Source organism: Mustelus asterias, chromosome 2, assembly GCF_964213995.1.
Source record: "Mustelus asterias chromosome 2, sMusAst1.hap1.1, whole genome shotgun sequence".
Classification (NCBI taxonomy): domain Eukaryota; kingdom Metazoa; phylum Chordata; class Chondrichthyes; order Carcharhiniformes; family Triakidae; genus Mustelus; species Mustelus asterias.
This window is the reverse complement of record NC_135802.1, coordinates 21,201,776-21,221,288: the sequence shown is the minus strand read 5'-3', so window position 1 is coordinate 21,221,288 and position 19,513 is coordinate 21,201,776. Positions and strand designations below refer to the sequence as shown.

Genomic DNA, 19,513 nt, shown 5'->3' with positions numbered 1-19,513 from the left:
ATTGTCCATGTTTTAGAAACATAGAAAATAGAAGCAGGAGTAGGCCATTCGGCCCTTCGAGCCTCCTCCACCATTCATTACGGTCATGGGTGATCACTCCATTCAATATCCTGATCCCGCCTTCCCTGCCATATCCCTTGATTCCTTTAGCCTAAGAACTATATCTAATTTCTTCTTGAAATCTCACAACCTTTTGGCCTCAACTACTTACTGTGGTAGTGAATTCCACAGACCATTGGGCGGCACGGTAGCACAGTGGTTAGCACTGCTGCTTCACAGCTCCAGGGTCCCGGGTTCGATTCCCGGCTCGGGTCACTGTCTGTGTGGAGTTTGCACATTCTCCTCGTGTCTGCGTGGGTTTCCTCCGGGTGCTCCGCTTTCCTCCCACAGTCCAAAGATGTGCGGGTTAGGTTGATTGGCCAGGTTAAAAAAATTGCCCCTTAGAGTCCTGAGATGCGTAGGTTAGAGGGATTAGTGGGTAAATATGTGGGGATAGGGCCTGGGTGGGATTGTGGTCGGTGCGGACTCGATGGGCCGAATGGTCTCCTTCTGCACTGTAGGTTTTCTATGGTTCTAACATTCTTTCTGAATCTACCCTGTCTAATCCTATTCTAATTTTATAAGTTTCTGTGAGATCCCCTGTCACTCTCCTAAACTCCAGTGAATAAAATTCTAACCAATTTAGTGTCTCCACATGTGACGGATCTGCCATCCCCGGAATCTGCCTGGTAAACCTTCGCTGCACACTCTATAGCAAGGACAGTTTGGCATGTAGTAATTCTTGGTTTAAATGTTGCTGAAATACATTACTGATGCGAAGCAACTATTATATTACATGACTCTCCTAATTGTTTATCTTGTCAAGCTCCTGCTGTTCTCATTAACATATTTTATTCTGTTTTGTCATTTCCTGAAATACAAACACGTTCACATTTTTATACAAGTGTCAGATACTAAAAACTGCACAATTACAACTTTCATAAACGATTGATGCAGGCAATGTTCTGCAATGTTTTTGCTTTTCTCTCTTGACCAGAATCATAGCATTGTGTCTCGCAGAAGGAGGCTTTTCTGCCCATCAAATCTATGCCAGCCCTTTCAAAGAGCATTCTAGTGGTCTCACTCCCCTGTTCTTTGCTCAAATCCCCTGCTTTTTGTTTCTTCTCCCAGCATTTATCCAATTCCCGTTTGAAGTCTGCTGCTGAATCTGTATCTGCTACCCTACCAGGCCATGCATTCCAAATCCTCACAACTTGTAGCCTCAGGAAGTTTCCCCTCCTGTTGTCTTTGGCTCTTTTGCCAATCACCTTTAGCCCACCTCAGACATTTCAGCAGTTTCTCTTCAGTTACCCGATCTGAACCCGTTATGATTTTAAACTCCTCTGTCAAATCTCCTCAGCGTCCCCTTGTGTGAGGAGAACACTCCCAGCCTGTCCAGTCTACCCACGTATCTCCAATCCCTCGTCTCTTATTCCAGCAAATCTCTTCTGTGTCCTCTCAAATCTGCACGTCCTTGCTAGAGCGTGGGGGCCAGAAATGGATGCAGTGCTCCACCTGGAACCATACTAATGTTTAATGTAGGTTTAGCATAACTTCCTTCCCTTCATATTCTGCCCTTGGAAAGCCCAGGATCCCGCATACTTCATTGATTGCTTTGCTACTTTTCCCTGCCACTTTAAGGATCTGTGCACAAACACGCCCCGGCCTCGCTCTTTTCTTGCAGCCCCTTTAAAGTTTTACCATTTAACTTGTATCATCTTTCATTCTTCCGAGCAGGCGTATCACCTCGCTTTATTGTGCTAAATTTCACCTGCCAGATCTCTGCCCGTTCTACCAGCCTCCCTGGGTCCTCTAGAAGCCTGCCACCATCTTCCGCACTGTTTATTACACATCCAAGTTCAGTGTCATCTGCAAAATCCTAAATTGTGACCTACACCCCCAACTCCCAAATTATCGATGTGTATCATAGGGTCCCTACAGTGCAGAAGAAGGTCATTCAGCCCATCGAGTCTGCACCAACCACAATCCCACCCAGACCCTATTCCCGCAACCCCACATATTCCCCCTACTAATCCCTCTGACGCTAGGGTCAATTTAGCATGGCCAATCAACCTAACCCACACATCTTTGGACTGTGGGAGGAAACAGGAGAACTCGGAGGAAACCCACGCAGACACGGGGAGAAAGTGCAAACTCCACGCAGACAGTGACCCGAGGCCGGAATTGAACCCGGGTCCCTGGCGCTGTGAGGCAACAGTGCGAACCACTGTGCCATCCAGAAAGCGCATTGGCTCAAGCATCCAGGTGAACACCACTGTAGGCCTCCCTCCTGCTGTGCCAGGTGGATGTTAGTTGTTTATTTATCCTCTTGCATTCTGGTACATCTTGCCACCCTTCATTCAGAAGGAGGGACTGCTAGAGGCTCCCCCGTGAAGCTGAACAGTCAGCTGCTTGGAGTAATACGGGATGAATGCGCTTCAGGGTTTTGATTGGAGCTTCAATTCCATGTGACTGTGACTGTATAAACAACCCACCACAGTTCATCAACACTCGCTGTTTGAAGAGCAATCTGCAGTTTCCACCAGTGTATAAATTCCAAATTCAAAGCTATCCATCTTTCAGTAGAGCTTAAATGTGCAACTTTTATCTCTGACACCTCGAGCTATTTACAAAATGCAAGTGAGAGAGTAATATGAAATCTTTGTCATTACTTGTTTTTCTCCCTTCCCTGCACAAGTATGTTTGTAACAGCTCAGTTGATAAAGGAAATTAATCTTGCAGCCTGCAAAGATTGCAGGTTTCGGAACTAGGAGCAGAAGTAGGCAAATTCAGCCCTTTGAGCCTGCTCCGCAATTCAATCAGAGCATGGCTGATCTCTCCCTGGTCTCAAATCTACCTCCCCACCTGTTCCCCATATCCCCCTTTAGTGTTCAATGCCTTCAAGAAAGAAAGTAAACTGGTCCTCGTATGACATTTTGGTAGGAGAGATAGATTAACTGGATAGCTTTGTGGAGTTTTTTTCCCCCCATCAATATGGCCACGTTTCTGACTCTTGTCATCTTGTCTAACCAGGATCGAGGATTTGCCACCACCCTCAAAAAAACTTCCTCCAGAGTCGACCCCAGCGGTGCTGTTCACAGGATTCGAGCCTGCACAAGTTCAGCAGTATATAAAGGTAACCTTCCCTTTGCCTTGTACCTCATTAATTGCTCTATGTAATACCAAAGGGGGTCTTTGGCTCAGCAGATTAGCTGACAGGGGTGATGCCAGAGAAGTAAATTGGCTCAATACTTACCGATAATGTCACTAAATGGCGTAATGTCAATGACGAATAGAAGGGGCAATACAGCTGAAGCCACGGGTGGAGAACCCATTGGAAAAGTGCAAGACGGAAGCATGAGGAGGGAAATAGTGCCAAGCAGGTAAACATCAGCAAAATGGCAATATTAGGTGACACTGTTGGGCATGTGGAAAGTCATTGTAAGTGCTGTGTAAATGCAAGTTGTTATTATTCAGCGATTGTGTGGCTTTGTGTTCTCCCTTTTTTAGAAACTCTATGTTCTTGGTGGTGAAGTTGCTGAATCTGCTCAGAAATGCACTCACCTGGTAGCGAATAAGGTGACCCGTACGGTGAAGTTCTTGACTGCCATCTCTATCGTAAATCACGTCGTCACACCCGATTGGTTAGAGGAGAGCTTTAAAACTCAAAAGTTTATTGGTAAGTCTTTCTCTCCTCGTGGTACACTCCAGATTTGAGGTAATCATAGCAGCAGCATACAGAGATTCTGTTCAGGAAAGATCATGTCTCAACATTAATCTTTATATTACATTTGTCTGTGGTATTAATATGCAAATGATAACCTATTTAGAGCAAACTACATACAGGTACACTAGAAGTGGATGCTGGAGTATAAAATAATGACATTAGTTATTGATACATATGCTTTGCTGGCCAAACCTTCTGGACCAGACTGCACCGTAGATTGGGCCTGGGCAACAAAACGTTGTCACTTGAGAAGCTGGAGCCGCAAGCATGTTAGTGTTAGTCTCTTCCATACTTGCTGCCCCTATCATAAGACCATAAGACATAGGAGCAGAATTAGGCCACTCGGCCCATTGAGTCTGCTCCGCCATTCAATCACGGCTGATATTTTTCTCATCCCCATTCTCCTGCCTTTTCCCCATAACCCCTGATCCCCTTATTAATCAAGAACCTATCTATCTCTGTCTTAAAGACACTCAATGACCTGGCCTCCTCAGCCTTCTGTGGCAAAGAGTTCCACAGATTCACCACTCTCTGGCTGAAGGAATTCCTCCTCATCTCTGTTTATCTTTTGCTCTTGTCTTTTAATTTCTCGCAGGTTATTTGTGAAGTTTCGTGGGGAGATTTGCCCATTGTGAGCCCCGCGTGCATCTTGTGTAACTTTCTTCCTGCCACACAATCTGGGTTTAAAAATGCCATTTTATTCGCATTACTTCAGAGGGGAAAAATTGCATGATTTGAGCACAATAACCTTCTGAAGCAATTGCAGAATCTGGGATAACAACCCATTCTGCTAGCTACACATTGCAACGGTCTACTGCAATCATAGAATAGAATCCCTACAGTGCAGAAGGAGGTCATTCGGCCCATCGAGCCTGTACCGATCACAATCCCATCCAGGGCTTATCCCCATAACCCCACACATTTACCCTGTTAATCCCTCTGACGCTAGGGTCAATTTATCATGGCCAGTCAACCTAACCCACACCACTTTGGACAGTGGGCGGAAACCGGAGCACCTGGAGGAAACCCACTCAGTCACAGGGAAAATGTGCAAACTCCAAACAGACAGTGACCCAAGGCGGGAATCGAACCCAGGTCCCTGGCGCTACTGTGCCACCGTGCAGCCTGAATAACTGAACCCTTATAGATATCAAAACAAAATTCCACCTTAGAACAATGTCGCTAGATGTCGTAAGCTCTACTTGCAAATTTTTTAAAAATTCATTCGTGGGACATGGGCATCGCTGGCTGGCCAGAATTTATTGCCCATCCCTGGTTGCCCTTGAGAAGGTGATGGTGAGCCGCCACCTTGAATCGCTGCAGTCCATGTTCTGTGGGTTGAGCCACAATGCCATTAGGGAGGGAATTCCAGGATTTTGACCCAGCGAACTTTTAGGCAGGATTCTGATTTAGAAGCGTTCAATCTTAATCCCACAGATGGTGGCTTCGCACCGTTGGCTCCTCAGTCAAGCACATACACCAAATGTCCGAACTTGCGGTTCCCCTCGTACTGAGCAGGATTACTATTGCAACTATTGTTGGTTTCCGATTAGCGAGTGCCTGAGTTATATATAAAAGGAAAGGAGACAAGTGAATTTGGAGAAGGATCATCTTTATTTTCAGTTATAGTTATGCTTTTAATCAAGAAATGGTAAAGCTTTTTTCCCCGCAATAGATTTTTTTAAAAGTTTTAATTTACACAATCCCTCATTAGCCAGGCTACCTTTGACCTTATGCGTTCAAGAGTATTTGAAAAACAATGTCTTTTATATTGCTTTACGAATGACTGGCAGTGTGACCTTGACCAGATCCAGGGATTTGTTTCATTTGTGTTTTTATCATCTGGAAATAATTGACAGCAGGATTTGGAAAACACTTTAATGCAAAATGTATTATCTACTGAAATAGGTTGGTGATCGATTTCCCCCCTCCTAAATGCTAACCTGGCGACCAGATAACTTATCCCACACCTCTCATTACCCCATTTCTCCCACACCATCCCGCAGCAGGATGATAGCTGCCTCTGTTTAGTGCCTCAGCATAGTTGAGGTTTGGAGTGGGTAATCAAATTCATACCTTTCTATTATCACTGCATGAATATAGGAAGCTAAGCCCCTAGAATGATAGAATCCCTACAGTGCAGAATGAGACCATTCAGCCCATTGAGTCTGGCTCACCGACAGAGTATCTTACCCAGGCCCTATCCCGGAAAGCCCATGTATTTACCCTGCTAATCTCCCTAACCTACACACCCTGGGACACTAAGGGATAATTTAGCATGGCCATTCAACCTAACACCATCTTGGACTGCAGGAGGAAACCCCTGGGAGAAAGTGCAAACTGGGAATTGGACCCTGGCACTGAGGCAGCAGTGCTGACCACTATGCCACTGTGCCCCCTTGTCTCGCCTTAAAACTAACCCCTAGTGTTTTGATTCTTGCATGGGATGTGGGAATTGCTGGCTGGGCCAGCATTTGTTCCCCTAATTACCCTTGGACTGAGTGGCTTGCTCGGCCATTTCAGAATCAACCACATAGCTATGGATCTGGAGTCACAGACCAGGTACGGTAGCACAGTGGTTAGCACTGCTGCTTCACAGCTCCAGAGACCTGGGTTTGATTCCCGGCTTGGGTCACTGTCTGTGTGGAGTTTGCACATTCTCCTCGTGTCTGCGTGGGTTTCCTCCGGGTGCTCCGGTTTCCTCCCACAGTCCAAAGATGTGCGGGTTAGGTTGATTGGCCATGCTAAAATTGCCCTTAGTGTCCTGAGATGCATAGGTTAGAGGGATTAGTGGGTAAAATATGTAGGGGTATGGGAGTAGGGCCTGGGTGGGATTGTGGTCGGTGCAGACTTGATGGGCCGAATGGCCTCTTTCTGTGCTGTAGGGTTTCTATGATTCTAGGTAAGAACAGCAGATTTCCTTCCCTAAAGGACATTAGTGATGTTTGGGTTAAGATAATCAAATTGACAGCATCGTTGGTTGTAGTTTTATATTGTGTACTGGGTTTTATGTCAGTCGAGAATGGCTTAATGGTCACCATTAGACTTCTAATTCCAAATTTCTATTCAAATTTCACCATCTGCCATGACAGGATTTGAACCCGGGACCCCAGGACATGATGCTGGGTCTCTGGATTACTAGCCTCGCTCCACTACCCTCTTGTATGCTGTTGTGTAAGATGTTAGGATTAAGATGATCAAATCAATGGTCTTGTTTGTTGGGTTTTTTTGTTGTGGTCTTTCTAATGTGGCGATTTTGTTTTTCTGCAGATGAACAAAACTTTGTACTCCGAGACGCTGAAGCAGAAGTGCTCTTCTGTTTTAGTCTGGAGGAGTCACTAAAGAGGGCACAGGGTGCTCCCTTATTCAAGGCAAGGTTCATATACTTCCTTTGTGTTACACCTATGTGTTGTGTCTCAATGCATGTTAATGGGCATTAGTGGCAGGCCTGATTGGATAGCAACCATGCAGAGTTTTTTGCCTAGTCTCAGTCCAGTAAGAAAAGGGATTGTGTCTGTATAAAAGCTGTGGTTGTCAGAATCTGAAACAAAAAGAGAAAACGCTGGAAATTCCCAGCAGGTCTGACAGCATCTGCAGAGAGAGAATGGAGCTAATGTTTTGAGTCTAGATAACTCTTCAACACCGGGTCACCCAGACTCGAAACATTAGCGCTATTCTCCCTCCACTGTAGCAATAGTTGATCTTGGAAAGTACATCTTCACACTAAATCTGAAGAAGAGTTAAAATCTGCAAAAATGTGTTTTTTGAGCCAGGTCCCGAATGGGTGCTCTTCCCTTTCAAACCGGGCTGATTCTAATTTAGCTGCCACTAGTAAGTGGAAAAGCAGACCATGGAACATTTGCAGGATCTGGGAGCTGAACTCCTTCAGCCAATGAAAGAATAGAACTTTTAAAAATTAAGAATATAGACACGGTGGGTGATGCGCGATTAAATCACTCGGGAGGCTAGAATGTACCTGGGAAATAAAGGCTTTTACTACTGACAAGAATGGAGCACACTATATACAATACAATCCCAGACTAAAGGGTCTCCAGGCAGTGCAGTGACCTTTATACTTCCCCTGGTAGGCGGAGCCAACTGGAGTGTACCACAAAACAATATCAACAGGTAGAACAGCCTAACCCTAACACCAACAGTAATTACAGTAACATATCTACAAACCCCAGAGTGCTGACCATCCATGGCTCAGCACTCATAGTGGTAACCAACTATGGTTCACCACAGTGGGTCAAATGGCCTCTGTGCTGTAAATATTCCACGATTTTGTTTTTCTTTTATTCGTAGTAGATGATCTTAGAAACATAGAAGATAGGGCCAAATGGCCGCCTCCTGCTCTTTCGAGCCTGCTCCGCCATTCATCACGATCACGGCTGATCGTCCAACTCAGTAGCCTAATCCTGCTTTCTCCCCTCCCCGTGACCTTTGATCCCATTCGCCCCAAGTGCTATATCCAGCCACCTCTTGAATACACTCAATGTTTTGGCATCAACTACTTTCTGTGGTAATGAATTCCACAGGCTCACCACTCGTTGGGTGAAGAAATGTCTCCTCACCTCCGTCCTAAGTGGTGTACCCCGAATCCTCAGGCTGTGACCCTTGTTTTTTAAATATTTCCAGTGTAACACTAACTTTTAATGGTTGCTCTGGAATGCAGAAGGAAGTCCAATTGTTTTCCCCAAATGTTTTTCAGAGAATCAACGTAAGTATATCTTTCAAAACATCACAAAGGCCAGAGCTTCTGACTCACATCTTCAGTGTTACTCTGTCAGAGCTAACGCTCGACCTTCGTTTTAATAAAGAACAGAAAACCTGAGCTAAGGCAAATGCTCAGGGTTTGTGAATTTCTATGTGTGAGTGTTTCCAGAAAGTGAGGTAGGGAGAAGTGATTGAATTGTGGTTTATATGTGCTCTTTAAATGTTCAATTTAGTTCCATAATGTGATCCTTTGCTGTTTCATCCGGAGCATGGGGTTAGATCACTTGGAGCAGGATGAGAGCTCAGACCCACTGTACCTGTCCAATTTTCTAATACCTACCTGTTTTCACAGGGAAAGTATTTCTACATCACTCCTGGTATTTGCCCCAGTCTCGCCACGATGAAAGCCATTATCGATTGTGCAGGAGGCAAACTGCTGTCAAAGCAACCATCTTATCGCAAAATAATGGAGCATAAACAGAATAAGGTTAGTCACCCAGTCATACTTTGAAAAGTATCGTGCACGCTGAAAGTTCAGGCGCAATTTCTCCCATTGAATAGGGAGACGGGAATTCAGCTCTGATGAAAACCAGATTTGGTTGTGTCCATTTCAACTTTCGATCCGTATTGAAAGTGAGCTGAAAGTGAGAACAGCCACGTGACACGGTGGCACAGTTGTTAACACTGCTGCCTACAGCTCCACGGACCCGGGTTCAATTCCCGGCTTGGGTCACTGCCTGTGTGGAGTTTGCACGTCCCCCCCCATGTCTGCGTGGGTTTCCTCCGAATGCTCCGGTTTCCTCCCACACTCCAAAAATGTGCGGGTTAGGTTGCTTGACCATGCTAAATTGCCTCTTAGTGTCCCGGGATGCGTAGGTTAGAGGGATTAGCGGGGTAAATATGTAGGGGTTATGGGGATAGGACCTGGATGGGACTGTTGTCAGTGCAGACTCGATGGGTCGAATGGCCTTCTGCACTGTGGGGATTTTATGATTGATAAGAATGAAGAAAGTCTGCCTCTCCGTCTTTGGATAGTGTGATGAGCTGGTACTGTGTGGGCCAAGTGCTGGTGAATGGGGTTAGTTCGGAGGTCGGCTGTTTTTCTCGTGTCGGTGCAGACTCAATGGGCCAAAGGGTCTCTTCTGCATTGTATGAGTCTATGATTCCTCACCTCCCAGGTCCAAACCCAGCTCAGACTACTAGCTGAAATGTGAAATGAGATTCATCATTCTGTCCTAGCAGTTGGATTGGCAGTCTTGTTTGGGGAGCAGACAATGTGTTTCTGAGGGAGGGGAGGGGGATGACATGGGGAGTGTGCTCTTTGCTGGCAGCTGTTGTTTGAAATATAGGTGCATCCTGCTTCCCTTTGCTAATGTCCGCACAAGTTATGCCTGGAGCCACAGGAACTGGGTGAGACCCTTAATGAGTACTTTGCATCGGCATTCACCAAGGAGAAGGGCATGAGGGATGATGTGGTCAACGATAGGTGTGTGAACAGCTCTAGAGAATGTCAATATACCGAAGGAGGAAGTGTTAAGTATGCTAAATTGCATTAAGGTAGACAAGTCCCCGGGGCCGGATGGGATCTATCCCAGGTTACTGTGGGAGGCAAGGGAAGAAATAGCTGGGTCCTGAACAGATATCTTCACATCCTCTTTGACCACTGGTGAGGTTCCAGAGGACAGGAGATGAGCCAATGTTATTCCCTTGTTTAAGAAAGGAAGCAGGGATACTCCAGGAAATTGTAGGCTGGCGAGCCTGACATCAGTGGTGGAGGAGCTTTTGGAGAAGATACTGAGGGACAGGATATATGCACATTTGGAAGAAAATGGTGACGGGCAGCATGGTTTTGTATGGGGAAGGTCAGGTCTCACCAACTTAATTGACTTTTTTGAAGAGGTGACAAAGATAATTGAGGGAAGGGCTGTGGATGTCCTTTATATGGACTTTAGTAAGGTGTTTGACAAGGTCCCACATGACAGACTGGTACAAAAACTAAAATCACATGGGATTCGGAATGGGCTGGCGAGTTGGATACAGAACTGGCTTGGGTTTAGAACAGTAAGAAGTCTCAAGTTTATTTGACAGCACAAGCTTTCGGAGCGCTGCTCCTTCATCAGGTAAGTGAGGACTTGTGTTCACAAACAGGGCATATACAGACACACACTCAATTTACAAGATAATGGTTGGAATGTGAGTCTTTACAGGTAATCAAGTCTTAAAGTTGGGAATCAAGTAGATAAGGTTGTTAAGAAGGCATATGGTGTCTTGGCGTTTATTGGTAGGGGGATTGAATTTAGGAGTCGTAGCGTTATGTTGCAACTGTACACAACTCTGGTGCGGCCGCACTTGGAGTACTGTGTGCAGTTCTGGTCCCCACATTACAGGAAGGATGTGGAGGCTTTGGAGAGGGTGCAGAGGAGGTTTACCAGGATGTTGCCTGGTATGGAGGGGAGATCCTATGAGGAGAGGCTGAGGGATTTGGGATTGTTTTCGCTGGAAAGGCGGCGGCTAAGAGGGGATCTTATTGAAACATATAAGATGATTAGAGGTTTAGATAGGGTGGATAGTGTTAGCCTTTTTCCTCTGATGGAGAAATCCAGCACGAGGGGGCATGGCTTTAAATTGAGGGGGGGTAGTTATAGAACCGATGTCAGGGGTAGGTTCTTTACCCAGAGGGTGGTGAGGGATTGGAATGCCCTGCCAGCATCAGTAGTAAATGCGCCTAGTTTGGGGGCGTTTAAGAGATCCGTAGATAGGTTCATGGACGAAAAGAAATTGGTTTAGGTTGGAGGGTCACAGTTTTTTTTTTTTTTAACTGGTCGGTGCAACATCGTGGGCCGAAGGGCCTGTTCTGCGCTGTAATGTTCTATGTTCTATGTTCTAAAGGTACAGACAATGTGAGTGGAGAGAGGGCCAAGCACAAGTTAAAGAGATGTGTATTGTCTCCAGCCAGGACAGATAGTGAGATTTTGCAAGCCCAGGCAAGTTGTGGGGGTTACAGATAGTGTGACATGAACCCAAGATCCCAGTTGAGGCCGTCCTCACGTGTGCGGAACTTGGCTATCAGTTTCTGCTCGCCGATACTGTGTTGTCATGAAGGCCGCCTTGGAGAACGCTTACCCGAAGATCAGAGGCTGAATACCTGTGACTGCTGAAGTATTCCCCGATGGAAGGGAACACTCCTGCCTGGTGATTGTCGAGCGGTGCTCATTCATCTCAAGGGATGAATACACATCTCTTTAACTTGTGCTTGGCCCACTCACATTGTCTGTACCTTTAAGAGTTGATTACCTGTAAAGATTCGCATTCCAACCATTATCATGTAGATTGAGTTTGTGTCTGTATATGCCCTGTTTGTGAACACAAATCCTCACTTACCTGATGAAGGAGCAGTGCTCCGAAAGCTTGTGCTGCCAAATAAACCTGTTGGACTCTAACCTGGTGTTGTGAGACTACTTACTTTGCTTACCCCAGTGCAACAACGGCATCTCCACATCTTGGTTATAGAAGACAGAATAACGGTGGAAGGGTGTTTTCCAGAATGGAGATCTTTAGCTATTGGTGTACCACAGGGACCTCTGTTGTTTGTGGTGTATATAAATGACTTGGAGGAAATTTAAGGGGTCTGTTTAGTACGTTTGCAGATGACACAAAGATTGGTGGAGTTGCTGATAATGCCGAGGATTGTCAAGGAATATAGCAGGATATAAATAGATTGGAGACTTGGGCACAGAAATGGCAGATAGAGTTTAATCCTGTCAAATGTGAGGTGATGCATTTTGGAGGATCAAATTGAAGTGTGAATTATGCTGTAAATGGCAGAACCCTTAGGAACATGAACATACAGAGGGATCTGGGTGTGCAGGTCCACAGTTCCCTAAAACTGGCAACACAAGGTGGCCAAGGTGATTAAGAAAACACATGGCATGCTTGCCTTCATCAGCCAGGGCATTGAGTACAGGAGTTTGGAAATCATGCTGCAACTATATCAAACCTTGGTTAGGCTGCATTTGGAGTATTGCGTGCAGTTCTGGTCACCACGCTACCAGAAGGATGTGAAGCTTTGGAGAGAGTGCAAAGAAGGTTCACCAGGATGCTGTCTGGTCTCGAAGGTGTTGACTATGAGGAGAATTTGAATAAACTAGGATTGTTTTCACTGGAAAGACAAGCTGAGGGGAGACCTGATAGAGGTCTACAAAATTATGAGAGGCATAGACAGGGTGGATACTCAGAGGCTTTTTCCTAGGGTGGAAGTGCCAATTACAAGGGGGCACAGGTTCAAGGTGAGAAGGGGAAAGTTTAAGTCAGATGTGCGGGGGATGTTTTCAAGCAGAGTGGTGGGTGCCTGGAACACGCTGCCAGAGGAGGTGGTGGAAGCAGGCACATTAGCAACATTTAAGAGGCATCTAGATGGGTACATGAATAGCGAGGGAATAGAGGGATACAGACAGAGTAAGGACGGAAGGTTTTTTTTAGTTTAGTTAGGGTACCATGATCGGCACAGGCTTGGAGGGCTGAAGGGCCTGTTCTTGTGCTGTATTTTTCTTTGTTCAAATGAGAACTCAAGCTGCAGGAAGAGGAATTGGGTGAGTGACATTGACGAGACTTCAGTCGCTGTACATTAAGTAGCCTCATCAATGCTATGCCTGCTCACGTGTCCCTTTGACTTTTCCCTGTTAGAGTTTGCCTGAGATAATCCTCATCTCATGCGAAAACGACCTCCATCTATGTCGAGATTATTTTACCCAAAATATCGGTACGTAACTATGTCCAAGACTTTTTTTTACACCCTTTTGCATAATGTGGAATTCTAATTTTGGTGATTAATTTGTAATGTTTTTATTCTTTCCCCTGCTGTTTCCAGATGTTCACAATGCAGAGTTCATTTTGACAGGTGTCCTGACACAGACGCTCGATTATGAGTCATATCCTTTCATGTGTGAAAACTTTTGAGTTCTAATCAAATCTACTTTGTGGCTTATTGATTAACTCCACACCTCAAACTTTCTGTTTGACACCTTTTCGAGGTCGCTTACATTAGTGTGCAATGCAGCAAGTCGTTTGTTTATTTAGACTTCTCATTTTTAATCTACCAAACTTGTCCAGCTTGATCTTTTTATTAAAAGATCCTTTGTGCCTGATGAAATATCAAGGTCAGCTGCACAATGGGTGACTCACTTTTTTCCAACCTTTACCTTACTCGCAGTAGGAGGGGGGCAGGGGTGAAATTAATCCAATTGTCATAAACTACTCTGTTACTCCAAAGCCAGTTTAAGGGAGGCGATGGCCTAGTGGTATTATCGCCAGGCTCTTAATCCAGAAACTCAGCTCATGCTCTGGGGACCCAGGTTCAAATCCCGCCAGGGTGGAATTTGAATTCAATAAAACATATCTGGAATTAAGAATCTACCGATGACCATGAAACCATATGTCGGAAAGACCCATCTGGTTCACTAATGTCCTTTTTAGGGAAGGAAATCTGCCATCCTTACCTGGTCTGGCCTACATGTGACTCCAGAACCACTGCAATGTGGTTGACTCTCAACTGCCAGCATGGTCAGCACAGGCTTGGAGGGCTGAAGGGCCTGTTCCTGTGCTGTAATTTTCTTTGTTCTTCGCCCTCTGAACAAGGGCATCTCGGGATGGGCAATAAATGCTAGCCAGCCTGCAATGCCCATGTCCCAGAAATGAATTTTACGAAGTTGCATACCTATCACCCAGCCACCCATTTTAAGTGATCAAATTGAATGTCCCATATTTAAACCGAGCAGACATCAGAAAATGAATTTAAAAATACTACTTACAGGGGCTGATAGGAAGGTTTGGATTTTATTTCAGTTCATCATCCTCTTTTAAGAAAATTTGAGACTTCAGTAGGACTAAAGGCAGAAGGAGCCTGAAGTGAGTAATCTTTCGTTCGTACGCAGATTTGAATGAGCTGCTTGGAAAGGTATTGAACTCCCTTCTCTACCCTCCCACTCCCTTCCCAAGCTGCCTGTTCTTGATCTTGGGAACGCCTGGATGAATTCAGAGAGCTGAAATATCTCTGCCAGACAAAACGAAAACTGCAGAAACTCAGCATCGCTGTTGCGTAGGCACACTTATTGGAAATGGGGATTGACACCTTGAAGGTCACCAAAACCGGGCACCACATTATTTACTAATCAGAGAAATGTTGTAGAATGTCAGCAGCAGTGCTTTTGTGGCCGAGTGGAACAATTCAAACAGCATATTTAATAAGTTTCTGCATTCTGATGGCTGATGATCCCAGTTTTAAAGATCAAGGCTGCCCAATAAATTAACTGCGAGTTCAGGGCGGCCCAGTGAAACTTGTGGATGGAGGAGGCAGTCAGTGTGTTCATGGGCTCCGTTCACTAACTCAATCCAGTTCAACAGCTCGTGGTATCATTAAATATCTCGAGCACTTAATCATTGCGTTTAACTTGAATCGGTACCAAAGAGGTTGTGTGATGGGTTCGGATGAAGATTCAAAATTGTCTTCCAAAAGATAGAATTCTGCACCACCAGAAGTGATTGGATCCCTTGTCCAGTCAGGATCTGTGTTAAATTGTTGACCTTGGGTCATGGATCTGCAGATTGCAGAGTGTCTGCTCTTTTTCAGTACATCATTGAAAGTATTGAACATTTCTTCTTTTGCATTTACATTCAGTCCTTCAGGATGAAATATTGCAGCAACGTTAGATCCGTACCACCCTACATTTTAAGTAGGTACCTTGGTAGGGAGAGTAAAGCAGTGGCAAATAGACTGCGACAAACTATTTTGAGAGCAACGTTTGAAAGAGGAATGTGAGGATTTGTGTTGTGGCCATATCGATCTTAACATAGGAACATAGGAGCAGAAGGAGGCCATTTGGCCCTTCAAGCCTGCTCCACCATTCAGTAGATCATGGCTGATCATCCAACTCAATAGCCTAATCCTGCTTTCCCCCCATAACCTTTGATCCCATTCGCCCAAGTGCTATATCCAGCCACCTCTTGAATACATTCCCCCCACATTCGACTGAACTCCAGCAAAAACAAAGAACAGTACAGCACAGGAAACAGGCCCTTCGGCCCTCCAAGCCTGTGCCGCTCCTTGGTCCAACTAGACCAATCGTTTGTATCCCTCCATTCCCAGGCTGCTCATGTGACTATCCAGGTAAGTCTTAAACGATGTCAGCGTGCCTGCCTCCACCACCCTACTTGGCAGCGCATTCCAGGCCCCCACCACCCTCTGTGTAAAAAAAGTCCCTCTGATGTCTGAGTTATACTTCGCCCCTCTCACCTTGAGCCCGTGACCCCTCGTGATCGTCACCTCCGACCTGGGGAAAAAGCTTCCCACTGTTCACCCTATCTATACCCTTCATAATCTTGTACACCTCTATTAGATCTCCCCTCATTCTCCGTCTTTCCAAGGAGAACAACCCCAGTCTACCCAATCTCTCCTCATAGCTAAGACCCTCCGTACCAGGCAACATCCTGGTAAACCTTCTCTGCACTCTCTCTAACGCCTCCACGTCCTTCTGGTAGTGCGGCGACCAGAACTAGACGCAGTACTCCAAATGTGGCCTAGCCAGCGTTCTATACAGCTGCATCATCAGATTCCAGCTTTTATACTCTACCCCGTCCTATAAAGGCAAGCATACCATATGCCTTCTTCACCACCTTCTCCACCTGTGTTGCCACCTTCAAGGATTTGTGGACTTGCACACCTAGGTCCCTCTGTGTTTCTATACTCCTGATGACTCTGCCATTTATTGCATAACTCCTCCCTACATTATTTCTTCCAAAATGCATCACTTCGCATTTATCCGGATTAAACTCCATCTGCCACCTCTCCGCCCAATTTTCCAGCCTATTTATATCCTGCTGTATTGCCCGACAATGCTCTTCGCTATCCGCAAGTTCAGCCTAGCAAGTCCAAACAATCCTAACCTAGTCAGTCTCTCCTCATACATCAGTCCCATCATCCCCAGAATCAGCCTGGTAAACCTTCGCTGCACTCCCTCGAGAGCAAGAACATCCTTCCTCAGAAAAAGAGACCAAAACTGCACACACTACTCTCGGTGTGGCCTCACCAAGGCCATGTATAATTGCAACACATCCCTGCTCCTGTACTTGAAACCTCTCGCAACCTCGAGCAATCTTGTCTCCATTCGCTTCCTTTTGAGCAGTTAACTAACTGGGGACAGTTTACCATATTGTCGTTATTTGCTATGTTTCCACTCCAACTAACCCCTGGCCAAAATAATCAGGAGACAGACACGCACACAGCTCAGCAGAGGAATTCGAAGCGGCCTTGGCTGCTCACGGCCACCCTGCTACCATTGACAGGTCAGTATTTAATTTCCAGATGTATTCTGGACAGCCTCTGAAAAATGATTTAACAGGCAGCAAGTCTTGAAGTACTTTGTGAATAATGACTGTCACATAATGTCTTAGATTAATAGAAGGTTCAGTCATCTGATGCACTTAACTGCCTGATACCTGTTATTTATTAACACTGAATGCTATCACTTGCTGCAGTTTAATGTTTGCAATCATCTGCTGTACTTTATTAGTTTGCACCTTCGGTGGGGCCCAGTGGTAATGTCATTAGACTAGTAACCCAGGCCAATTCTCTGAGGGCATGGGTTTAAATTCAATCCGTAAGAATAAAATCTGGAATTGAAAGCTAGTCTCAGTAATGATGACCATGAAACCGTCATCAAGAACGTAGAAACTAGAAGCAGGAGTAGGCCATTCGGCCCTTCGAGCCTGCTCCACCATTTATTTTGATCATGGCTGATCATCGAATTCAATATCCTGATCACCCCGCTTCTCCCCATATCCCTTGATCCCTTTATTGATTAAAAAATCCTTCCAGTTCACTAGTGTCCTTTAGGACAAGGAAATCTGTCCTTATCTCGTCCTGCCCCATGTGTAACTCCAAATCCACAGCAATGTGGTTGACACTTAAATACCCTTTGGCCAGGCAAGCCACTCAGTTCAAGGGCAATTAGGGACAGGCGACAAGTATTGGTCTTTTCCCCAATGCCCACATTCCATAAAAAATAAATTAGAAAAGAAAGTACAGAGGGGCATGTAACCCCATGCACTTCGTTAATATTAGATCCTGGTTACTTTTGTACTTCTGTCTGCCAGATACAACTTTTATTGCGCTGTTAAATTGCTACCATACAAATACAGCAGATTAAATTGCCGTTAATTTGTAGACTGTTTCTCTGGGTGGCCCTTTGAGGCATTGTCCCCCAAATACAGCCAGCTATTAACATAAAACACCAGTGTGCAAGTCAGAACGAAGGGATGAATGCATTCCAGATAAAGGAGCGATGCACATTATCGATTTAATAACTGTACTTCAGTATCAGATTCAAGAATCTCTATTTCCTGTCTTGAAATTTTGTGAATCAAGTTGAGAACTTGCTGTATTAGTTTTCCTTAACAATCTCACATATAAATTCACCTGAAGTGATGCCGTGCACCTGGCATTACAAACAGTGCGAGACTGCCAGTACGGTGTTGAGACAAGCTGCCGGAGGAACTGAGAACCAATGCGTTGCCCTTTCCCTTCTGATGCCAGTGACGCCACTGTTCAGTCTGAAACGTCATCAGTGAAACGGGCAGGTTCAGGCAGGAGAGGAATAAGAAATTCGCATCTTTTTTCAAGATGTGTGTTATTTCAAGAACATATTTTGTTATGTTTTATTCCAGCGCTGGCTTGTTTTCTTACTGTAGTATTATTTTAGCCAGTTCAAATAGTAATCGATTATTTTTCATAAGCTGTTTTTAACAATGACTGTGGTACGGGCCCATGAGTGGAAACCTAGCTCTAAATCTTGTTTATTACGAAAATTTATAAAAGAGCTGTTGTCTGATAAATTATGGATGTTTTGAAATTCTGGACTTTATGCAGATTTTGTTTTGTATTTCTAATTTGTGAATTACTTTTATTACACGAGTTGCACGAGTTGAATAAAATGGTTAAAAATAATCCGGGGGCCACTTGGTATTCTTCACACTTTGGGAAGAGGAGTTTTTAAAAGTGACTGAGTTCAGATTTGGTGATGTTGGTGTGTTGCTTGTTTGTGTTACCAAGGCATATCAAAGAACAAAGAACAATACAGCACAGGAACAGGCCCTTCGGCCCTCCAAGCCCGCGCCGCTCCCCGGTCCAGGATTGAATCCTGAATCCAGGATCCCCGCCCAATTTTCCAGCCTATCTACATACCAATATCCTATCCACCGAGCTGTCCCTCACAGCTACGATGCTTTGTTCATCACAACCTATTAACTCACCCCCACCCCCCCATTCCAGACCATGTGATCTCCAGGGAGAGGCGAAAACCCAGAGTGAAAACCCCAGGGCCAATATGGGGAAAAAAAAAATCTGGGAAATTCCTCTCCGACCCCCTGAGGCGATCGAAACGAGTCCAGGAGATCACAATGGCCCTGATCGGAAAATGCTTCCCAACCCTAGTCATTTCCACTTCCACGAACACCATATGAATTCCCTGCCCCCGAGACAGGTTCCCAACTATCCGCAGTCTCGCTCTGTACTGGCACCAGCAAGATGATCATAGAATGAAGCCTTGAAACGAGAAACAAGGAACAATTAGCCCGCGCCGCTCCCTGGTCCAAACTAAACCACTCTTTTGTATCCCTCCATTCCCACTCCGTTCATATAGCTGTCTAGATAGGTCTTAAACGTTCCCAGTGTGTCCGCCTCCACCACCTTGCCCGGCAACACATTCCAGGCCCCCACGACCCTCTGCATGAAATATGTCCTTCTGATATCTGTGTTAAACCTCCCCCCCTTCACCTTGAACCTATGACCCCTCGTGAACGTCACCACCGACCCGGGGAAAAGCTTCCCACTGTTCACCCTATCTATGCCTTTCATAATTTTATACACCTCTATTAAGTCTCCCCTCATCCTCCGTCTTTCCAAGGAGAACAACCCCAGTTTCCCCAATCTCTCCTCATAACCAAGCCCCTCCATACCAGGCAACATCCTGGTAAACCTCC

General features: G+C 45.3%; 1 protein-coding gene across 4 annotated transcripts in view; it reads left to right on the top strand.

The window, feature by feature from the left end:
* paxip1 (PAX interacting (with transcription-activation domain) protein 1) overlaps positions 1-18,470 on the top strand; it is a 146,381-nt gene extending 127,911 nt beyond the window's left edge. For 3 of the 4 annotated variants that reach the window (XM_078232195.1, XM_078232175.1, XM_078232206.1), the window contains 7 exons: positions 3,073-3,175; positions 3,550-3,718; positions 7,037-7,137; positions 8,835-8,969; positions 13,166-13,241; positions 13,350-13,410; positions 17,940-18,470. In XM_078232195.1, coding sequence (XP_078088321.1) covers positions 3,073-3,175; positions 3,550-3,718; positions 7,037-7,137; positions 8,835-8,969; positions 13,166-13,241; positions 13,350-13,410; positions 17,940-17,955 — 661 coding nt within the window. In that variant the 3' untranslated portion in view covers positions 17,956-18,470. Of the gene's footprint in view, positions 1-3,072; positions 3,176-3,549; positions 3,719-7,036; positions 7,138-8,834; positions 8,970-13,165; positions 13,242-13,349; positions 13,415-17,939 lie in introns of all 4 variants that reach the window. The other variant, XM_078232185.1, reaches the window with a different exon arrangement.
* Positions 18,471-19,513: the final 1,043 nt, after the last annotated feature.